General features: G+C 40.6%; 3 protein-coding genes across 6 annotated transcripts; 2 read left to right on the top strand and 1 right to left on the bottom strand.

Annotated features, from left to right (window-relative positions):
* Positions 1-5,621: 5,621 nt before the first annotated feature.
* On the top strand, positions 5,622-16,764 carry LOC112258725 (cell death-inducing p53-target protein 1). The gene is made up of 6 exons (XM_024433252.2): positions 5,622-5,789; positions 9,020-9,080; positions 9,629-9,789; positions 10,613-10,756; positions 10,888-11,200; positions 15,517-16,764. Exons 3-6 carry the CDS (start codon positions 9,705-9,707, stop codon positions 15,626-15,628), a joined length of 654 nt encoding a protein of 217 aa, XP_024289020.1. The 5' UTR covers positions 5,622-5,789; positions 9,020-9,080; positions 9,629-9,704; the 3' UTR covers positions 15,629-16,764.
* A 1,344-nt stretch (positions 16,765-18,108) lies between these two features.
* LOC112258728 (DNA-directed RNA polymerase III subunit RPC10) lies at positions 18,109-19,541 on the bottom strand. Its single transcript, XM_024433257.2, has 3 exons — positions 19,407-19,541; positions 19,192-19,279; positions 18,109-18,927 (listed from the first exon to the last, which is right to left on the bottom strand). The coding sequence occupies exons 1-3, from the start codon at positions 19,515-19,517 to the stop codon at positions 18,800-18,802; spliced, it is 327 nt and encodes a 108-aa protein (XP_024289025.1). The 5' UTR covers positions 19,518-19,541; the 3' UTR covers positions 18,109-18,799.
* LOC112258726 (U11/U12 small nuclear ribonucleoprotein 25 kDa protein) lies at positions 19,541-21,989 on the top strand. Of its 4 annotated transcripts, none has more exons than XM_042327456.1 (7): positions 19,541-19,660; positions 20,118-20,362; positions 20,466-20,556; positions 20,670-20,775; positions 21,132-21,206; positions 21,302-21,366; positions 21,700-21,989. In XM_042327456.1, the coding sequence occupies exons 2-6, from the start codon at positions 20,123-20,125 to the stop codon at positions 21,357-21,359; spliced, it is 570 nt and encodes a 189-aa protein (XP_042183390.1). In that variant the 5' UTR covers positions 19,541-19,660; positions 20,118-20,122; the 3' UTR covers positions 21,360-21,366; positions 21,700-21,989. The 4 variants fall into 4 exon arrangements, with proteins under 4 accessions (XP_042183390.1, XP_024289023.1, XP_024289022.1 ...); XM_024433255.2 differs by having other exon boundaries at positions 19,543-19,665; XM_024433254.2 differs by lacking the exon at positions 19,541-19,660 and adding an exon at positions 19,863-19,958.
* Positions 21,990-22,752: the final 763 nt, after the last annotated feature.

Raw genomic sequence — 22,752 nt, 5'->3', positions numbered from 1 at the left:
TGAGCCTATCAGAAGCATCTAAAGCCATGACATAATTTTTGGGAATTTTCCAAGCTGTTTAAAGGCACAGTCAACTTAGTGTATGTACACTTCTGACCCACTGGAATTGTGATACAGTGAATTATAAGTGAAATAATCTGTCTGTAAACAATTGTTGGAAAAATTACTTGTGTCATGCACAAAGTAGATATCCTAACCGACTTGCCAAAACTATAGTTTGTTAACAAGGAATTTTACGTGTTTCTAAAATCCCAAATGGGAAAAATGTATGGTGGAAAAACAATTGGAACCATTTGCCTGTTTGACCGCTAGGTTTTATGGGTATTATGACACCTCCACTGTAGGGCTCTATAAACCAGCTAAGTTAGCTAGCTAGTTAACATGAGTCTACATATTGAACTTCAATCGCCAGTGGTACAATATATGAATTTATGGTTAGATCAGAATAACCATCATAATCAGAGAATTAAGTGAAAACCACAAGTCCAAATCCACATCCATGGATTAGGAAAGGGACAATTTAGCAAGCTAGCTACTGCAGTACAAACAGACCAGAAGCAGACACGATTTCCTGATAAAGATGACGTTTTGCTCAATATGTGATTTGACTGGTGTGAAGCCAAATCCAAACTGGCCTCTCTTTTCCAGACCATTCAATAGTTAGATTTAGAACTCTGCAAGGAAAGAGTTCAGTTTATTCATGAAAATATCCTGACCAGTATCAACAGACTTCTGACATACCCTATAATAAAACATATAATAAGCCTTTCCTTACAGGAGCAATTTGTAAGTTCAGCTACTGGCCAGCAATGTGTGGAGGACCGGGGGAGAGTGTCTATGTGAGTGCAAAAGCACACACGAAATGTAATCGGCGGGTCAATCCACCAATAGAGTGCCTTTAGGGTTGTTCAATTTGGTTAAACTATAGCAAGTGCAAATTTAAGTAACAGGGTTGATCATAACAGGGTTAACAATTTCATATTTAAAATCAGCCATAACTCCCCTTGTGGCAGACAGAGCAAATGGAAGCTTGTCTAGCCTATTTTTCTATGGATAACAGGATTGACAAGATATACTCGAGTCGACGCACTCAGGTTGTCCAACACATAACACCATAAAATTGAAAAAATATATAGTATAACCAGCTCACCTGCTTTTTACACTATGATTTGACTATTAGATGCTCAATGTTTCTTTGGAAAAAAGTATTTCAAAAGGAATGGTTTAACCACATTAAAACAAGAGTTCCGTTAAATAAATAAAAAATATATATAAATAAATAAATAAACAGGCTTGAATTTAAAATGAGGGACAAACATAAATGAATCATTAATCACATGAAATAAATAACAGAACGACTAGGGCTTTAAAGTGATGGTGTAAACTTTGGAAAATGTGGGGATTAAGTGGGTTAAAATCATCCTAGAACTCAGTAAAACCTGCCATGGGACATGTCAAAATGCAGATTTCTGGCACTTTAGCCAGTCTTACACGCACACATATATATATATATATATATATATATATAAAACAATCTTATTAAATGTTCTATGTAGTTTATATTGAAGGACATGTCATTTAATATTACAGGCTTTTTAATAATTCAATATTGGTGCACAATTTCTACTTAATTTTGGGGCTCCTGAGTGGCGCAGCGATCTAAGGCACTGCATCTCAGTGCTAGAGGTGTCACTACAGACACCCTGGTTTGAATCCAGGCTGTATCACAACCAGCCGTGATTGGGGGACCCATAGGGCGCACAAACCCAGCATTGTCTGGGTTTGCCCAGTGTACGCCGTCATTGTAAATAAGAATTAGTTCTTAACTGACATGCCTAGTTAAATAATAATATTAAAGTCATGCAAAAAGGCACTCTATTCTTGGAAAGACCCAGGCAGTCATCGGTATAACTCAAATACCTTTTCTCTTGTGTGTATTTAGTTTCAGGCTGATTGTGTTTGTATCATTGCCACAGCGCAGGGGCCTATGTCAACTTTCAGTGTGTTTGTATGGGAGAAAAGTCCAGGGATCAAATGATAAAGATCAGAAATATGCATGGAACACACATACAATGATCACCCTCAGAAAATCAAGTTCCACATGCTGATTTTCATATCAGAGAACAGCCTGTGTTGCGAGTGCCCACGGGGAAAAGGGGAGAAACAGAATTGGGCAAGGACCTAGGTCCCCAAGTGGTTTTCAAATGCCAGCCAGCAGGAGGCATCCCTACATGCTCTGGCTAGTGGATCGGCCTGTATCACAGGAGTATCAACATCATGTACGCTGTCATCTGTTTGATACTTCAAACTTCCCAGAACATAAGGTCAATCAATATAAGGTCTGAAGAGGATAGGCCTATATGCGAACATACTGAATGTGAGACATGTAATGTGAATATTTTGCCATAGTGTTTAAGTGTGAACTATCACTAAATGATGCAATGTGTTATTGGAGTGAGAGTGGAGCAGGAAAAGGCAGAAAGACAGGGAAATTATGCATACATTCTTTATGAAACACCATTTTCCACCACCATTCAGCCACAGGTGTCCAACATCCTAAATGGTCAGAAAATACAAAAATGGTGGTGGGAAATGGTATCAACCTTGATCCTCAATTACTTTGTTGCTCACTAATTGGACATCAAGGTAAAGTGAAAGCAACTGTTTGTGATCAAATCAAACTCATCCAGACATAATGAAGTGAATGACTGAAGCTTCTCTGGGTGTCCATCAAGCCTAAGTGTTCTGTTCTCTGATTCTAAAGCGGTTCCATCAATGCATGAGGCCTAAATGCATGTTCCGTTTGATTAAACTGTAAAGTGCGTGCAGACTCATGACCTCATCTAGGTTGCCTTAAGCCAAATACGGATAACATAGCCTAGCTCTTATAGAACTGTGCCATTCATTCAGATGCCATGCATTTGTATATTCTTATTTTTGCCTACCCTAGAAAGTCCTGTAACCGAATCGGTGTTCACGTCACACTCACTGGTTTTATTTTTTGGTAATTTAGGATGTTGCACAACGTGTTCAGCCACTGGTGTCAGAAAATACAAAAATTGTGTTTTTTTTCCCTGCCTTCTTGTCAATGTAGCTAGTTAAGGAGGAAAATGATGCCTTTGCAGCCTGAATGGAGGATGCTTCATTTACAGTACAAACCGGTCCAAGAGTGTATTACGGGGAATGCACATCAAGCCTAGAAGAGCCTCTGCCCTACATTTACAGGTTACTTAACAGCTGAACAATATAAGCTATCCAAGAGCCCCCATCTAACACACACACACAGTAAATATCCTATGTTCAAAATGTTTTTACATCAAATATAATAACTTCAACATTATGTTACTGCCAATGTTGACATATCCATAACACATTTAATTTTAGGCAATTAGTCTATATAAGAAAAGCTTAATTTATCATCTTTGTTACTCAATAAGGTATCATAGGTGTCTACAAACGTAACACTTCCAAAAAGTGCAACAATGTGTCTAAAACAGGAAAAAACTCGGTGAATTTCAATTCGGCGCTCAAGAAAGATGTCCGAGTTTCAGACTTCGAATTCCGAGTTGGATGACCGTTCGAAACGATTTTCCCAGTCGGAGTTCAGTCTTGAACACATTGAAGCCCGAAGTCGGAGATTTCCAAGTTTCCAGTTCTAATATCTCTCCCTATGCACCGTTAAATCAAATCCCTCGAATGCCGCATTGAAAACAATTGGGAACTCCAAAACCTCCGACTTCAAGACAAAAAAAGAAAAGTGGGTCAAATAATGAAGTCAAGGGGGGTTGTAGATTTGGCAAGGGCACTAGAATAGTCTGCAGCACCCAGCCTCAGCATACTGGACTCAGAACTCAAATATCTACTGTTCACAGATAATTAGCTACTCCTGTCCCCAACCAAGGAGGGCCTACAGCAGCACCTTGATCTTCTGCATATATTCTGTCAGATTTGGGCCTTGACATTGAATCTCAGTAAGACAAAAATAATGGGGTTCCAAAAATGGTCCAGTAGCCAGGATAACAAATATAAATTCTACCTAGACACCATTGCCCTAGAGTAGTGGTTCCCCACCAGGGATACTAGGACCCGAGGGGGTACTCCAGGCAGAGCAAAATTCAGTTGGTGGTACAATAACTGAAAAGGTTGGAAACCACTACCCCAGAGCACAAACTATATTACCTCAGCCTAAACAGCAAAGCCACAGGTAACTTCCACAAGGCTGTGAACAATCTAAGAGAAGGCAAGGAGGGCCTTCTACCCCATCAAAAGGAACTTAAAACTCAACATCCCAATTAGGATCTGGCAACAAAAATACTTCAATCAGTTATAGAACCAATTGCATGCTATGGTTGTGAGGTCTGGGTTCCAATCACCAACCAAAAATTCCCCAAATGATAATCTGCAAAAATATAGCTGGTGTACAACACAAAACTACAAACAACGCATGTAGAGCAGAATTAGGACTATACCTGCTATTTATCAAAATCCAGAAAAGAGCTGTTAAATTCTACAACCATCTACAAGGAAGTGATACCCACACATTCCACCACAAAGCCCTCATTGACAGAGAGAGAGAGAGATAAACCTACTATCATGTTTCAGGTAAGACCTAGATGCAGACAATGTCAAAGTAACAGCAGTTTATAATCAAACAGAGGCAGGAAAAAGGCAAGTCAAGGGCAAGGAGAGGTCAGTAATCCAGAAAGGTGGGGCAAAGGTACAGGACAGCAGGGGAAACAGGGACAATCAAGAGACAGGAGCAGAGGGGAAAACCACTGGTAGCCTTGACAAAACAAAAACAAACTAGAAACAGAGAACACAGGTATAAATACACAGGGGATAATGGGGAAGATGGGTGACACCTGGAGGGGGGTGGAGAAAATCACAAAAGACAGGTGAAACACCTACAGAAGAGTCCCCTCAGTCAGCTGGTTCTGCGGCACTGTTCACAAACAGACCCCCCAGGACAGCAACACATTTTGACCCAAACAAATTATGAGAAAGCAAAAAGATAACTATTTGACACACTGGAAAGAATCAATCAAAAAAACGGAGCAAATTGGAACACTATCTGTCCCTAAACAGAGAGTACACAGTGGCAGAATACTCTACCACTGTGACTGACCTAAAATTAATAAAAACCTTGACTATGTACAGACTCGGGGAACATAGCCTTGCTACTGAGAGAGGCTGCCATAGCAGACTTTGATCTTGAGAGAAGACCGGCTGTGTGCCCACAAAAAAAATGGTGGAAACTGAACTGCACTTCCTAACCTCCTGCCAAATGTATGACCACATTAGATACATATTTCCCACAGAACCACAAAGAATTCCAAAACAAATCAAGCATTGATAAACTCCCATATCTGTTAGGCGAAATACAGCAGTGTGCAATCAAAGCAGCAGGATTTGTGGCCGTTGCCATGTGAAAAGGGCAACCAGTGGATCACAAACAACATTATAAATACTATTTCACTTGCTTTGGCAATGTAAACACATATTTCTCATGTCAATGAAGCCCATTTGAATTGAACTGATTTCTTTCCGAGTTTTTAACGCTGCATCTTTCTTGAGCTCTGACCTGAAGCTCACCGACGTCGTGATTTGACCTCGTTTTTTTCGCCGAGTTCCCAGTTGTCTTGAAAGCACCACAAGAGGCGGATGTTGAGTAGATTCATGATAAACAGACTAGCTAACGGTTGCCATCATTTGTCTTCCCTACGAACAGGCTTGGGATATAGCTATCCTCATCACCCAATTCAAATTGTGTGGAAGAGACAACACATCAGGTAAATTCCGTGTGGAGATAACTAGGAAACAATATTTGAGAGGCTATCAGCTAGCTAACGTAACGTAGCTAGCTAACATTATTCACCGTTTAGTTTTAAACTGATGTTACTCAATGTGAACTAGCTAACGTTACATGTTACTTGACTGTTCTTTTGAAATGTGTTCCATTTTCACTGATGAAAATAATAGCTAGCTAGATACCTAACTAGCTAGTTGAACTAGCTACATTAGCAACTACACTAACAGTTGTATAACGCTAGCTAGCTGATGTAAACATCCAGCCAAATCGAGGCTTCTCTCTCGTCAACAAGTCCTAAATGCAGTAACGACGAGCTAGCTAGCTAAGATAGCAATTTATGTTTGATATAAACGGTGTCAATGTCTAGATAGCTAGCTACATTACGTAAAGAGTGTTGGTCTGGTGGGTTGAGCAGATCATCTACGTAAATAACGTTACTGTAGCAAAAGGATTCCGGAAAATGATGGATGAAGTTTTCTAGAAAGTTGCCTCTCACTAGAGATACATTTTTGAAAATGATGATGGCTCATTCATATACATACATTGACAATTACACTTTTTTGTAACCTCACCATCCATTGATCCTCAATTACTTTGTTGGAACAAATTAAGGCCCCGCTTCAACTGTTTGTGATCAAATCAAACTCATCCAGACATAATGAATGTCCCATAAACCAAAGTGTTCTGTACTCTGATTCTGAATTTCTGATGCTGTTCTATTGTACGAGGCCTTAATGCTTGTTCTGTTTGATTAAACTGTAAAGGAAGTGCAAATTCATGGCATCATCTAGGTTGACTTGGGCAAAATACGGGCATTAATTTAGCCTAGCTCTTATAGAACTGTGGCCTACATTCAGATGCCATGCATTTGTACAGTTTTATTTCTATCATACCCTGGACATTCCTGTCATTTCCCCAGCTTAATCAGTGTTCACATCACACTCACTAACTGGTTGGATAGCTCTCCTCTGCCTTATCACTGCCTTAGATTACCCAGTTATTTGACAGGCTTATTTTTATTGCGCTGTCTGGCATTCTGACTGTTTGTTTTGGAGCAGGCGGGCCAGCCTCCTAATCATCTTATGTTCAAATTAGAGACACCCTGACATGCATGGTGATCTCTCACAGGCATGGTCGGCTGACCTGGGAAAGTGAAGCCTAGTAGGCCGAAGTATGGATGGCAGGTCTGGACAGCTGGTGGCATAGCTGCTCCCTAGGCTCCCTAGGCTAGGCTGTGTTTGTTTTCAGACACGTGTAGTAGTCAGGTGAGGTTTATGTTGTTGTAGAGTCTGTTAGGGAAAGTGTTAGACTACTCTGTAGCCATGTTAATTGCACTGCATTGCTGAGATGACATATGAGTCTGTAATACCAACATGTTTCAAGCAGACCACTATAGTCACTGTGTCCAAGAACACTAAGGTAACCTGCCTAAATGACTACTGACTTGTAGCACTCACGTCTGTAGCCATGAAATGCTTTGAAAGGCTGGTCATGGCTCACATCAACACCATTATCCCAAAACCCTAGACTCACTCCAATTTGCATACCGCACCAACAGATCCACAGATGATGCCCTCTCTGTTGCACGCCACACTGTGCCTTTAACACCTGCACAAAAGGAACACCCATGTGTGAATGCTATTTATTGACTACAGCTCAGCGTTCAACACCATAGTGCCCTCAAAGCTCATCACTAAGCTAAGGACCCTTGGACTAAACACTTCCCTCTGCAACTGGATCCTGGACCTCCTGATGGGCCACCCCAAGGTGTTAAGGGTAGGTAACAACACATCTGCCACGCTGATCCTCAACACGGTGGCCACTCAGGGGTGTGTGCTCAGTCCCCTCCTGTACACCCTGTTCACTTATGACTGCACGGCCAGGCACGACTCCAACACCATAATTTAAGTTTGCTAATGACACAACAGTGGTAGGCCTGATCACCGACAACAATGAGAGATCCTATAGGGAGGAGACCAGAGACCTGGCCGTGTGGCACAATAACAACAACCTCTTCCTCAAGATGATCAAGACAAAGGAGATGATTGTGGACTACAGGAAAAGGAGGACCGAGCACGCCCCATTCTCATCGACGGGGCTGTAGTGGAGCAGATTGAGCGGTTCAAGTTCTTTGGCGTCCACATCAGCAACACACTAACATGGTCCAAGCACACCAAGACAGTCGTGAAGAGGGCATGACAAAATCTATCCCCCGGGAGAATGAAAAGATTTGTCATGGGTCCTCAGATCATTCAAAGGTTTTACAGATTCACCATCGAGAGCATCCTGATGGGTTGCATCACTGCCTGGTATGGAAACTGCTTGGCCTCCAACCGCAAGGCACTACAGAGGGTAGTGCGTATGGCCCTGTACATCACCGGGGCCATCCAGGACCTCTATACCAGGTAGTGTCAGACTCCAGCCACCCTAGTCATAGATTGTTCTCTCTTCTACCACACGGCAAGCGGTACCGGAGCTCCAAGTCTAGGTCCAAGAGGCTTCTAAACAGCTTCTACCCCCAAGCCATAAGACTCTTGAACAGCTAATCAAATGGCTACCCAGACTATTTGCATTGCCCCCGCACATTGACTCTGTACAGCTACCCCCTGTATATAGCCCCACTATTGTTATTTACTGCTTCTCTTTAAGTATTTGTTACACTTTTTTTGTATTGTATTTTCTTAACTGCATTGTTGGTAAAGGTTCTTACATCTTAACTGTTCCAATAATATCAGCTCCTTTTGTGTCATTTGGCCAGTCAATCTCCTTTATGCTAAAGTGAATTGTAGTAAGGAGGACTATAGAGTTACATTTCTCATTGGCATAGGCTAATAAGTTGGTTACACCAGACAGCTTTGCTGCTCCATTTTTGAGGCAATGTGCTTGTTTTATTTAAAGGCTACTGAGATTAGCTTGGGTAAGCGCTTGTGTTGTCACGTGAATGAATTGAAGCCATAGAAATGCCATAATGCAGTCGACTGTGATTAATGGGCATGCATGTGTTAGTCTCTTATAGTTATGATGTTGGAGACTAAATGTCAATGTACCAATGTTTGAGGGAAGCAAGTTGTCTATAATTAACCTAGCACTTGTTAATGGCTGCACACTGTTAGTGTTTTTCATTCGCCTGAGAAAATAGCAATTGCTATTTCCAAATAGGACCACATGCAAGAAACTTTTGTCATATTTTATTTTCCCTTTTTCTTGAAGGCTGTTGGACCTGACAGAAGAGCAGGCTCTGTAGGTGGAGACTCCCCACTGTCATCAGCAGGTAATCATGACTTATGTCCCTTCTCTTCACCCTGCTGCCATAGGTTTTGTTTTTATGTATATATTAGTGGCTTTAAGAGGTCATTTCTGTTTAATGTCAGACTGCCAACTCATTGCTAAACTCCCTAATGTTTACTGTCGTGAATGTGTTAGATGTTAAACATTACTAATGTTTATTATCCTAACACACGTTTAGGTAAAGAGTGGATTGAAAGAATTTGGCCGTTGTTTTTGTCTTAAATCCCTGTAAATGTAATATTCTAGAGGCCTCAGAGGCAGTAGCCTAGCCCTAGCCTAAACCCAGCATTATCCAGCTATACTGTTGAATGTTGTCTGCACCCATCATATTTATCATACCAATTCACTTGATTGAAAAGATCTAGGGTCTTCCTAGACGAGTCAATACTGAAACAAAATGACAAATAAATTAATTTACTTGAATGCATCAGTAGCAGAAGTGCGAGACAGCTTCTGTATCATGTTGCAGTATGTGGGTATTGAACTGACTGTCAGTGAACTGATAGGCCTGTGTGCGTGTTCTTCTCACAGAGTGGCTGAGTGAGTTCAAGGCCAGTGGTGAGTGGAGCTTCTACCCCAGGCCCCCCCATCCAAAGGTCCAGCCAGCATGTCCAGCGACCCACCTCCTCCCTACCCCGGAGCTCCCAGCGCCCCTCTTATCGAGGAGAAGAATGGACAGCCAGTCGCTCCGGGTACAATTATTTTATAACTGTCTCTTATTGTGTATGATGTGGAGGAAAAAAAACATTTAGTTTGGGACAAGACTACAAAAAGATACATTTTAAGAGACTATTTTACAAAAGGACAGAAGTCCAGGGTAGGAACCACACACAGGCTTACCTGTGAACTTCATCAGAGCACTGACGAAGGCCGTGAGGCCGATACGTAAGCTTATTAAAGATCAGTGACACTATCAAGAGCAGTGTGCGGTTTTCTTTTTCATTCATGAAGTTCAGCTTTGCCATGCACCTGCCATAAGTTTGCTCAGATGTGCAAGTGCCTTTTGATTACCTGTGAACTTCAAAATACCATCTGGTTTCTTTGACTGGGCTGCTGATTTAGTATTTGCACTGTAGCTGACTAGCTGTAGGGAAACTGGTGTGAATTTGCATAAATGCCTCCCATAACAGCTCTTGTGTGGCTGGTTAGAGGAAGGCCTAGAGAAACCTCATCAGTTAAACCTTGAAAGTAGGCCCTGTCTGTGAACAAATCTTTATTTGTCTGGCTCCCCTTCCACCCCAGGTTTCCTTACAACAAAATACTGTTTTGATCAGTCAAAGGAATGTGATCAACAAAGTGTATTTGTTACAACTACGTAACCAATCCTTGAGAATTGTAAAGCTATGAAAAAACACTATTCTGGCATCAGCAACAGATGATGATGATGCATGTTCTCAATAATGGGCCAATGCCTTACTTGATTTGAGCCCAACATAAGTCATGTTTCTTCAATCAATCATTGCTGTGAAAGCTCACTAATAAATGCTTCTTGTTTGTCTGTTTTTTCTCTCCCAGACTCGGCGGCCCCTGTAACGACGGGGCCTCCTCAGGGGCACCCCCTGCCTCCAGACTATGGCCCTCCACCCTACGAGGCCACGCTACAGCCAGGCTTCTTGCCGCCACACGTCCCAGGAGATGGGGCCATGCCCATACCACATGGTAGGCATACACTGGTCTACAGAGGGAATGAGATAAGATGGGTGACTCTAAATGCAAACAAATGTCATTTGGCATAGGACCTGTATACAGAATATAAACAGTACATGCCTCCTTGTATTTTTACCCTACAGGTGGCTTCTACCCTCCGCCAGGTCACTTTGGCCCTGGGCAGTTTGGCCCTGGGCAGTTTGGCCCTGGGCAGTTTGGCCCGGGGCAGTTTGGCCCGGGGCCCATTCAATTTGGGCCTGTGGCAGGTCAGACGGCTCACACGGTGCCGGCACCCCCTGGGACAGCTACCACAGTGACTGTGCTACAGGGGGAGATATTCCAGACAGCACCCGTACAGACTGTGTGTCACCACTGCCAGCAGCCCATCATCACCAGCATCAACCACAGCGTGGGCCTCATGAATGCTGTCTTCTGCCTCTTCTGCTTCTTTGTTGGGTAAGAGGAAGAGTTGGTGTACTATATTGTATAGAGGTTATGTAAGGGATAACCAACGAGTGACTGCGTTCTATGGTAAATAATAAACGATGTGGAAGATGTGTTCCACGATATGTTTAGTTACATTATTTTCCAGAGAGCGCATAAGGCCCCGAGTTGATTATCTCTTTCACACCATGGCTATAATTGAACACATTTGCTGCTAGAAATGTGTTCATTTGCAGGTAGAAATGTGTTCCAGATCCACTGAAGTAGCTAACATGTTTACTAGATATAGTGCCTTCAGAAAGTATTCATACCCCTCAACTTATTCAATATTTTGTTGTTACAGCCTGAATTCAAAATGTATTTAATGTTATGTTTTATTCTCACCCATCTACACATAATACCCCATAATGACAAAGTGAACACATGTTTTTAGAAATGTTAGCAAATGTATTAAAAATTAAGTACAGAAATATTTAATTTACATGAGTAATCACACCACTGAGTCAATACTTTGTAGAAGCAGCGATTACAGCTGTGCGTCTTTTCTGGGTAAGTCTCTAAGAGCTTTCCACACCTGGATTGTGCAACATTTGGCCATTTTATTATTTTAAAAATTCTTCAAACTCTGTCAAATTGGTTGTTGATCATTACGAGAACCATTTTCGTCTCCCACTGTCTGGTGGAAAGCAGACTGAACCGGGTTTTCTTCTGTGATTTTGCCAGTGCTTAGCTCCATTCTGTTTATTTTTTATCCTGAAAAACTCCCCAGTCCTTTATGATTACAAGAATACCCATAACATGAATACCCATAACATTCATATGCTTGAAAATATGGAGTGGTACTCTGTAATGTGTTGTATTGGAGTTGCCCCAAACATAACACTTTGTATTTTTTTTTTTTTGCAGTATTACTTTAGTGCCTTGTTGCAAACAGTATGCATGTTTTGGAGTATTTTTATTCTGTACAGGCTTCTTCTTTTTCACTGTGTCAATTAGGTCAGTATTGTGGAGTAACTACAATGTTGTTGATCCATCCTCACAACCATTAAATTCTGTAACTGTTTTAATGTCACCATTCGCTTCATGGTAAAATCCCTGAGCGGTTTCCTTCCTCTCCGGCAACTGAGTTAGGAAGGACACCTGTATCTTTATAGTGACTGGGTGTATTGATACACCATCCAAAGTGCAATTAATAACTTCACCATGCTCAAAGGAATATTTAATGTATGCTTCATTTTTACCCATCTACCAATAGGTGCCCTTCTTTATGAGGCATTGGAGAACCTCCCTGGTCTTTGTTGTTGAACCTGTGTTTGAAATTCACTGCCCGACTGAGGGACCATACAATTATCTGTATGTGTGGGTAGTGGCTACTTGGTGGGACAATTTTTTTTTTGTGGGGGGTGTGCATGCCAGCAAAGCCACAACACTAAACAATAAATTAATTGCATTATAACGGTGACAAACGGTGTCCACAAACCGTTAGGGCCTACATAAAGCTGTCATATCAGCAGAGTCCCAACACCTTACCAATGCTACACCTGGCTATCAGTGGAGCCTTGTCTGCCTTTAAAAAAACAGCTGTTATGGCTGACTTGCTTAAACAAATGTGGTTTCTACTGACAATTGAGATGTACAAACTGTGGCATAAGGGGACGACAAGCTAAAAAGAGGCAATCCGTCATTTTGATTAAGACATTAATGAGCGAGCTAGGACGGACGTAGTCTGTATAACTATTTGTTCGGAACTTTTGAAATGTACAGCGGCAGAATTCAGAACATGGGCCGTTCTTACAGTGTTCTCTCTGTACACCAAGTCAGAACCGTAGGATAAATAATGGGCACATGAGCAGACAATGAAAGGTCTTACAATATTCAATGATTACATTTCTCTAAAACAGGTTATAGTCTTCATGTGCACCACAAAGTCAGGGCAGTAGGTGAACTAGACCAAATTATTAGGGTGAGTCACATGGGCTACTACCCAAGCTTACTACACAACATACACTTAGTATTACTTTCTTAGCTACTGTATACATATCTCACTGGCATATTACATCATTTATGCCGCCGCATACAATACATTTTTGGACTCACCTTGTTGTGCTGTGCTCATTTGAACAGGAAGGTGGCGCAGCGGTCCATCGTGAGCAAATTTTGTCATCAAAGTCGGCATTCTCTGGATTTATGTTGCTTCCAGACAACTGGGAATTTGGGGAAAAAACAAGGTCGAATCACGATTACGTCAGTGATCTTCAGGTCGTAGTTCTAGAAAGAGGCCTGAGTTTCTGACTTACAATTCCGAGTTGGATGACCGTTTAAAACGTATTTTCACAGTAGGAGCCCGTTTTTTTTCGAGTTCCTAGTTGTCTTGAACTCATTGTAGTCAGATTTTCCCAGTTCCAAGTTAAGTTGTTTTGAGCGAGGCAGAAATCACGCTGGATTGACAGCATGGTCAATGTTGAATGTTTAGAATTTTATGCTTGGAAAAGAGACCCTTAAACACATACTTGGGACCACACAGCCATTCCATTGAATAGCAGGCTAGTGATTGCTTTGCATTACTTGCAGTTAGCCACAGATTCCTTCCAAACCACTCATTGTGGAATTTGCGATTTCCAACTTGTTGTGTAATGTTTATGTCCAATGGCCAATGAGCACCAATACGTTTTATCTATTATTTCTCTTCATATGACAAGGATTGAAAAGGATTTGCCAGTAAATCGTTGACTTGATTCATGATGATTACTAGCAAAGATTTTGAAAAGTAGGATACTGACATGATCAGTCCAATCAAAGCTACTGTAGATATAACGTGATTTGATGTCATTTTATGTGGCCAATGACCTTGAGCCTTCTTGGATGGGCACTTCTAACAGAACACTGAGCCAATCACGGCGCAACTAGAGAACATTACCAACCCCTACGCATCGTATTTTGCGCTGGCTTGCCCCACCACCACTGAAAGCACTGAGCTAGGCTGAAACACCTGCATTTTGGAGCTGCCTTACGCAAGAAAGCAAAAAAAAAAGAGATCATATTCGTATGTGTCTTTTAACTTTTTTTTAACATTGTTTGCAAACTGATGTGACACGTATTAATGCCAAAATAACATGAAAAACAGGCACCCCCCAAAAATCGTTTTTGGTGGAGGGTTTTTTAGCTAAAAAAAAATGTGGGGGTCAAAGCAACTCTGCTCTGAATGACTTGGTCACTACTGTGTGTGTGGGGGGTACAAAAGATGAGGTAGTCATTCAAAAATCATGTTAAACAGTTGCACACAGTGAGTCCATGCAACTTTTTATGTGATTTGTTAAGCAACATTTTACTCTTGAACTTATTTAGTCTTCCAATGAAAAAAGGGGTTGAGTATTTTATTGACTCAACTTTTTAATTTATATTAAAACGTCCACAGGATCGGTGTCCCTAAACTGGGACGGTTGTTGCGAATGTGACTAGAATGACGTAACAGCCAACTTTCCAGGACATAGACATGTCTTATATGGGCAGAAAGTTTAACAAGAATTTAAGCTAACTGCACTGCCAAATTTACAGTAGCTATTACAGTTAAAATGCCATGCTATTGTTTGCAGAGAGTGCATGACAACAAAACACTTTTTTATCACAGCAACAAAGTGTTTCCTTGCAAATGGTATCAAGAATATGTATATCCTTTCTTCAGGTCCTGAGCTACCCAAATCTATTTGCCTGTATGTCATTTTAGGTGAAAATTGGAAGGGGGGAAAAAAGGTACATCTGTTAATTTGTGTAAAAAAAAAAAAAAACATAATTCCACTTTGACATTATGGGGTATTGTGTGTAGGCCAGTGATGACAAAATCTCAATTGAATCCAATTTAAATTCAGGCTGTAACACAACAAAATTTGGAAAAACTCAAGGGGTGTGAATACTTTCTGAAGACACTGTAGCGAGAGTAGTTGCCTCGGTAATCAAACAGACTTGCTAGTATAGCTAACCGAACCATCAGTCCTGCTTGCAACAATGCCAATAATGTTTTCAATTAAACTTCTGCTTTCAAAAGCAACTCAAACATAGAACATGTAAGAATGAAGTAGCCATTGAATTCTACCATGTGTTATAAGGAAATAATGCATGCTCTGGAATGACATTCAAGCCAATCGGAAACGAGTATTCAACAATACCATGGTATAAACACAGAATAATATACTATGGCAGGAAATATTTGATTTCAGGCCGAACACCACAGAATGAAATGAGCGGGGGGTTAACTATAATAAGACTATTGATTTTGGTCTGTATTCTCTGGTGGATTGTTTTTGTAATTTTTTTTCTCTCCTCTACCACAGTTGTGATCTGGGCTGCTGCTTGATTCCCTGTCTGATCGATGATCTCAAGGATGTGATACACACCTGCCCTTACTGCAAGGGCTACATCTACACATACAAGCGTATCTGCTAACCACCAACAGACAGACGTGTGTGTGTGTGTGTGTGTGTATATATATTATGCACACATTAACTCACAGCTCCTCATGGTTGTAGTTGCAGCCTATGTTCTTTCTCCAACATTTGCTCAGTGTGTCGTGCTTCATTTAGCCCTCCTAACTTTACTCTTGCTTTCTTAAGCACTTGTTCACACTCACTATACTTACTGTATATCATAGGAGGCTGGTGGGAGGAGCTGTAAGAGGACAGGCTCATTGTAATGGCTGGAATGGAATCCATGGAACGGAGTCCAACACGTTGTGTCCATGTATTCGATTTGTTTGGTACAATTCCATTCCAGGCATTACAATGAGCCTGTCCTCCTATAGTTCCTCCCACCAGCCGCCTATGCTATATATATTGTCCAGACTCACTTGCCTAGCTATGTACAGGCATTTAGATAAGTGCTAGATAGACACATCACACAGGACTGAACCTGATCTAAAAACAGAAACTTATAACAATTGAGAAAAGATGAGTTGCAGACACGGTACATCTGGCATATTTGATAAAAATGTCTTTGGTTACGGGAAGGCTCTGAATTTGACATTTATGGAGCGAACTTGATGGGTAGAGAAGGTCACACTTTGGGAAAGCTGTAAACATTTGTCACTTTAATCAAAATCGTCAGCAATCATCAGCAATTGCAGGGTCACTATTTTGTTGTTTTTGTAATTTAATGTATTTTAACATGTTAATATTGAGCACAATGAAGGTTACGTCCATGTCTGAGACCTACTTTATGTTTATGTTCTAATCACCCTGTTTGTCCTACAACCTTAATGGATATCCATTTTAAATGTTACAAGTAAATAACCATGTATCAGATGTCAGGACAAACTCGAGTTGGTAAGACTGAGTTTAATTTATTTAGTTCTCACTTAAGTGAGAGAAGTATGTGTTACTGTCTTTTTTAATCCTCTATGTGCTTTAGATAGTCATTTGATGTCCAGTGATTTTTGCTAGAGCTGTTACAATAATGCCAGTCATGTCCATGTTAATGTATTCAATTTTGATAATGAAGCAAATGTGTGCATTCGCAATACCATTATATAAGCACAAGTTCCCATGTGAAATTTCATACATTCATAAAACCAGAATTACCATGAATTTACTGTACAGTTTTTATTTAAGTGGTTTGGACTGTCATTCAGTTAGATACTTTATAGCCTTGCTTGCCAAGCTTCATTATCATTAAGACCCAACTGGTAAGGAGACTAGCTAATTTTGTAAGACCTGATCACCTGTCATTGATGCAGGACTACATTGAGCTTCAATGAGCTCCGTGCAGTCACCGAGCACCATGCACATGTCAGAGGCTGAGTTTTTCTAGTTGATCTATCAGTCCACAGAGAAACAGGTTTCCTTGTATTTTTCCGTATAGGAAGGGAATGGAGCGAAGCCGACCTGGCTGGCAGAGTCCAATCCGCTCTGCAGGAGGGGCACATTAGAATGGTGAAGCGCTCTGCATGATATCACAAATTTTGTGCACTTGTCCTCTCTGGCCATACAGTGGGGCAAAAAAGTATTTAGTCAGTCACTAATTGTGCAAGTTCTCCCACTTAAAAAGATGAGAGGCCTGTAATTTTCATCATAGGTACACTTAAACTATGACAAACAAAATGAGAGAAAAAAATCCAGAAAATCACATTGTAGAATTTTTTAAAAGTGAATTTATTAGCAAATTATGGTGGAAAATAAGTATTTGGTCAATAACAAAAGTTTATCTCAATTTTATATACTCTTTGTTGGCAATGACAGAGGTCAAATGTTTTCTGTAAGTCTTCACAAGGTTTTCACACACTGTTGCTGGTATTTTGGCCCATTCCTCCATGCAGATCTCCTCTAGAGCACTGATGTTTTGGGGCTGTTGCTGGGCAACACGGACTTTCAACTCCCTCCAAAGATTTTCTATGGGGTTGAGATCTGGAGACTGGCTAGGCCACTCCAGGACCTTGAAATGCTTCTTACGAAGCCACTCCTTCGTTGCCCGGGCGGTGTGTTTGGGATCATTGTCATGCTGAAAGACCCAGCCACGTATCATCTTCAATGCCCTTGCTGATGGTAGGCTGTGTTACTTTGGTCCCAGCTCTCTGCAGGTCATTCACTAGGTCCCCCTGTGTGGTTCTGGGATATTTGCTCACCGTTCTTGTGATCATTTTGACCCCACATATTAACGTGTTCGATCCAGTCCAAGTACACCAATGTATGGTATGCAAGATCTTTTGTCTGCTTCATTTGAGTCGTCTGTAGGATCTCTCGTCTCATCTCAATACTACCAATAACCAGCATGATTATATACAGTAAACACTGACGGCAGGTGGAGTATGTCTGCATTTACATGCATTCTTATGGATACGTTTCACAGGCTGGCCTCTTAACTTTGTACTCTATTGAATCTTCTACATGCAGTGTGAAGTGGCTTGAAGCTGTGTAAGAACATGTAGTAAAAGCAAGAGTTTAGGGATTGTATTTAACTTTGAACACAATGATGGCTTTTGTTGTTGGTAGCTAGTTTGGTCTGTTGCCCCCTCAAAAAAAATGGTATAATGTACATCTAAATGATAAGTTGGGTCATTACTGTTGCATACAGTGCAGTTATTTTAACATAACAAACCAGTATTTGTGATTTTACATTATTAGTAATTTGTCAGATGGTCATACTCTTTCAATCCAAAAACAGTAATTTTATAGTATGTTAAACATCTAGGAGAAATCAAATAATGACACCAACAATGGATTCTGGTCATTTGGCAACTACTCAAACACAAAGTATGTATCTTCAGCTATAAATTGGAAGTGCAATTGACTTCTGAATGTAATAGGAAACAACCCAGAGAAGTTAACTAATCACAATGATAAATAAAGTAAGGACATACTCTTGTGTATGAAGTACATTTGGTAGAAATGTATATTACACCAACTCTTGCTACTTTTTCCCCAACACGCTTGGCACCAATGGTGTTGTCAACTAGAAGTCATGTGGTCCAGTCTGTTTGTGCTATTAGCAAACTCCTGTTTATTCACTGTTATGCCAAAGCTGTCTGGCATGACAACAGAAGATTTGGCTACAGCACATACACCATAAAACCAGGTTATCTGACTCAACTAGTGTTCTCAGGTAGAGATCCTATTGAACACCAGTTTAGTCTCTCCAGCGATGTCCACACTCATAATTGCAGCATTTGTAGAACGTTGTCATCGGTTCATCTGCAGATCTAGTCTGAATCTGCATGAAGAATGCTCGGGGGTGCTCACACTTGGGACATTTTTCTAAAGAACACAAAACAAGGGTTAGAGTAAATACATACCTGGCTATAAGTAACAGTGAATATTGACCATTAGGACCATCTGTCCTCTATAGGTCCGGTGGTAGACACAGGACAGAGGAGGCTGGGCAAATCTAATCCAGCTATGCCATCTGCCAGCCTTTGGGCTATAATCCAGCCAGTGTTCTATCATTTTAGGCGTGGATAACCAGTGACCACAGAATGATTGAAATGTTAGCTAAATTATGCAGGTGATTTGGTAATTTACCTGGCGTGGAATCCACATTTTCCCAGGCTGCAGCTCCACCAAGCACATCATCAACCTCTTTCAGTTTGGGATACTTCCTGTTGTTTACCTATGGGAAAGATGGACATGTTAATGTATCAATACGTTTTAAAATTACACATTGTAAGAGAGAACACATGACAGACACATCAGTTACTTGGCAAGAAGTCTAGGAATGAAGTAAAAGTTAGTTTTACCTTCCTAGTAATGTTATGCACGTACGGACATGTGTTGCAGGCGAATCGATAGCACTTCTGTCCTTCCTCTACAATCAACACATTCCCACATGTTGGACAAAACAGAAGCATATTCTTTTGACTAAATTGGTAGGCACCGATCTCACAATGTAGCTAGGTTGGTACATCTATTTCAATCATTTATTTAAATTACGAAATCCCTGACAACGTTGTTGACATCCACGCTCGTGTGAAACGTTGTTACATCTAAAAAGGTTCGGTAAGAAACTACATTTGCTCTTTCTTTATGGTTCTTTGTTAAAATAATAATTTATATTTAAAGTTAACTATATTGTATTATATTAGAAAAATAGCCCTAGAAATGGAGCAATGATGACAGAAATAGCAGTATCCCAAATCGGTACAAGTCAGAACCTCCACTCGGGCTAGTTTGACTCCGGCATGTTGTAGGTGACGTACATGCCGGTCGCTAAATGTTTTAGCATGAATTGCAGAGCTTCAGACTTAACCAAATATACTTTTTATTTTTTTTTGTTTTAAACGACAGTTTATGTATGTTTTAGTAATGACGAAATATTTCACTGTACATGTTGATCAATAGAGTATAAGGTGTGAAAATCTTCGTTTATCTAGCTAGCTACTCTTACATGAAATAGCTAGCTAGCTAACATAAACTGGTCAGCAACTTTAGTTTCAAACTCCTATTCACAGTGTAAATGATGGGGGAGGAGACCCAGTCCCTTCACCTGGATGAGGGACTGTCTATAAAGGAAGAGGAGTTCAGACAGGCAGAGGGTAAGATGAACCAAGTGGAGGATGAAAAACCAGAGGAGGTTGAAGAGGAAGATGAGGAGGAGGATGAAGAAGCATTGCCACACTCTGAATTCCTGGACATCTTTGAAGAAGGACTCGCTCGCCTTGTACAGGACCCTCTACTCTGTGACCTTCCCATTCAGGTTGGTGACCTAATCCATACTGGTGAAATGTATCTATTTGATGATGTAAAGTCCTCCAGCCTATCCAATGGCTCACTACTTACTGTCTGTCACTTTGCTGCAGGTGACTCTGGAGGAGGTGAATTCCCAGGTTGCCCTGGAGTATGGCCAAGCCATGACGGTCCGTGTATGCAAAGCGGATGGTGAAGTAATGCGTGAGTTTCTGACTAATGTTTCTTAGAACAAAAATATGGTATTCTACTATTTGAGCAGGTCAAATGAATGATACTGTGTGTGTGTAAGTGACATTCCAATGTGTGTTGGTCAGCCATAGTGGTGGTGCAGAATGCTATGGTGCTGGATTTGAAGAAAGCCATCCAGAGGTTCATGGAGCTGAAACAGCAACGGGAGGGTGGGGTAAAGCACGTCAGCTGGTAACACACACACACACTAACCTTGTGGGGGGACACAATTCAGTCCCATTCAAAATCCTATTTTCCCCAAACCTAACCGTAACCCTTACCCTAATCCTAAAAATTTACCCGAAAACCTTAACTCTAAACCTAACCCTGGCTCCTAACCCTTACCCTAAAACAAACCCTAGCTCCTAACACTAATTCTAATCTTAACCCTTAACCCCCTAGAAATAGCATTTGGCCTTCTGGGGACTGAATTAACCAGTTGGTGATTTTTTTTGTTTGTTTACTATTCTTGTGGGAAATTCTTGTCCCCACAACTATAGTTATACACACACAACACACACACACACAGTTTTTCTTTTTTTGTGAAGGAGATACGTATGGAGAACCTTTCATCTTGTATTTCAAGGAGAGAAGCTTGATGATGACAAAATGAAACTAAAGGAGTAAGTTTCAATCAAACACCATTGTGATTATGGAGTATATTACATAATGCTTTTGTTAACTGAAAACAACATTTCTTGTATTGTTTTATTGTCAGTTATGGGATCAGAAACAGAGATGAGGTGACATTCATGAAGAGACTGAGGAAGAAGTGAAACGGAGGTACAGTAGTCTTCTGAACTATGATCCTTCCCGAAAGATGTTCACAGGCAAAGTGGTACCATTATAATGTTGGCTGTAACTATCACAATTTTATGGCTGTGTGAACGAGAGAAAAGCTATTGGAAAATACCCCTGTCTTATGTGCCTGTGGTATTTTCCATTATTATAAGATAATGCTAATTTTGAAAGGACTCAACATTTGTATTTCTTGCACTCCCCATGGGAGTATAACACTGGCAACCCTTTGAAATATATATTTGATGTTTGTAATATTATTGATAATACATTGAGTTGAACAATGAATAACGCTGCTCTATGTGCTTCTAACTTCAGATTTCACTACCGTGTTGAGTCCTGCCTACTCTGTGAGTTGCCTGCACAGTCCCCGTTGCTTCAACCTGGAGATGTACAGCAACTATATTCATACACTGACATGACTCAGTTGATGTCTAAAAGGTTTTTCAATGGACATCTCAAATGTTTTTTTTACATGTTGTAGATATGATTGTGTGGAATGTTTCGTACGGTCTCCATTTTTTATTGTTTGGACATATTCTCTTGTCCTCTTGTACAGTAAAATTGTCCCACTTCAAATATGAATAAAGGCTACAGTGCAACCAAAACACCCCTGAAATATCACTTTATTTCAGTGAAAATGTTTTTAGCTGGTGTTAAATCCTTTAACCAGACCTGGGTGTCCCGCCTGCTCTAACAGTGAGAGTACAACCACAATATGTAAATATCTCCTGTAGTCCTTGTTCAAAACTGAAACAAAATGTTTCACTATTTCCTGGAGTACATAGAGGAGCATCACATTTCCCACAGCACAATCTGGGAGCAACCAGTGAAACCAGGTACAAATCTATATTGTCTCATTACAGTAATTATTTAGTTTGCAGGCAGCAGCAAAGATGGATAAGAGAAAATGTGAAATATATTTCTTATCTTTGCATTCTTGGTTTTTAGTAATGTTGGGTCACATCAATCTATCTGACTTGTACAAACAGAACGTGATCTCCTTACATTAGTTTGTCTTGGTATGAAGTATTTGTAGATGTGCAAGGTTGATGCTTACATTGATATATAAAGTTAGTGCTGTGTCTTCTTTTGGCTTATCATCCAAGTGTTGCATAACAGGAATAGATCGAATTGATCTGAATGTATCTAACTTCATGACCCAATCTTCATGACTGGCATGCGTTTCAGACCGGGCTACTTGATTGCTAGCATTGACTGGTGGTGTTTGAAATGTTCCACCTTTGTGATATCTGATGCTGGTGGTTCATTTCAGCTCCCAGGATGTCTGGCTATCAAATCCAATTTATTTATATAGCCCTTCTTACAACAGCTGATATCTCAAAGTGCTGTACAGAAACCCAGCCTAAA

Source organism: Oncorhynchus tshawytscha, linkage group LG09 (assembly GCF_018296145.1).
Source record: "Oncorhynchus tshawytscha isolate Ot180627B linkage group LG09, Otsh_v2.0, whole genome shotgun sequence".
Taxonomy (NCBI): domain Eukaryota; kingdom Metazoa; phylum Chordata; class Actinopteri; order Salmoniformes; family Salmonidae; genus Oncorhynchus; species Oncorhynchus tshawytscha.
The sequence above is the reverse complement of the archived record's forward strand: the minus strand, read 5'-3'. Positions and strand labels throughout refer to the sequence as shown.

What these genes read in the sequence shown, in the direction of transcription:
- LOC112258725 (XM_024433252.2), top strand. Translation starts at nt 9,705, where the DNA reads ATGTCCAGCGACCCACCTCCTCCCTACCCCGGAGCTCCCAGCGCCCCT. An exon ending in TGGACAGCCAGTCGCTCCGG is followed by an intron (nt 9,790 to 10,612) that starts GTACAATTATTT and finishes TTTCTCTCCCAG; the next exon opens with ACTCGGCGGCCCCTGTAACG. An exon ending in CTCTTCTGCTTCTTTGTTGG is followed by an intron (nt 11,201 to 15,516) that starts GTAAGAGGAAGA and finishes CCTCTACCACAG; the next exon opens with TTGTGATCTGGGCTGCTGCT.
- LOC112258728 (XM_024433257.2), bottom strand. Translation starts at nt 19,517, where the DNA reads ATGCTTCTGTTTTGTCCAACATGTGGGAATGTGTTGATTGTAGAGGAA. An exon ending in TGCATAACATTACTAGGAAG is followed by an intron (nt 19,280 to 19,406) that starts GTAAAACTAACT and finishes TCTTTCCCATAG; the next exon opens with GTAAACAACAGGAAGTATCC. An exon ending in AAATGTGGATTCCACGCCAG is followed by an intron (nt 18,928 to 19,191) that starts GTAAATTACCAA and finishes TGTGTTCTTTAG; the next exon opens with AAAAATGTCCCAAGTGTGAG.
- LOC112258726 (XM_042327456.1), top strand. Translation starts at nt 20,123, where the DNA reads ATGATGGGGGAGGAGACCCAGTCCCTTCACCTGGATGAGGGACTGTCT. An exon ending in GGGGTAAAGCACGTCAGCTG is followed by an intron (nt 20,776 to 21,131) that starts GTAACACACACA and finishes TTTTTTGTGAAG; the next exon opens with GAGATACGTATGGAGAACCT. An exon ending in GACAAAATGAAACTAAAGGA is followed by an intron (nt 21,207 to 21,301) that starts GTAAGTTTCAAT and finishes TTTTATTGTCAG; the next exon opens with TTATGGGATCAGAAACAGAG.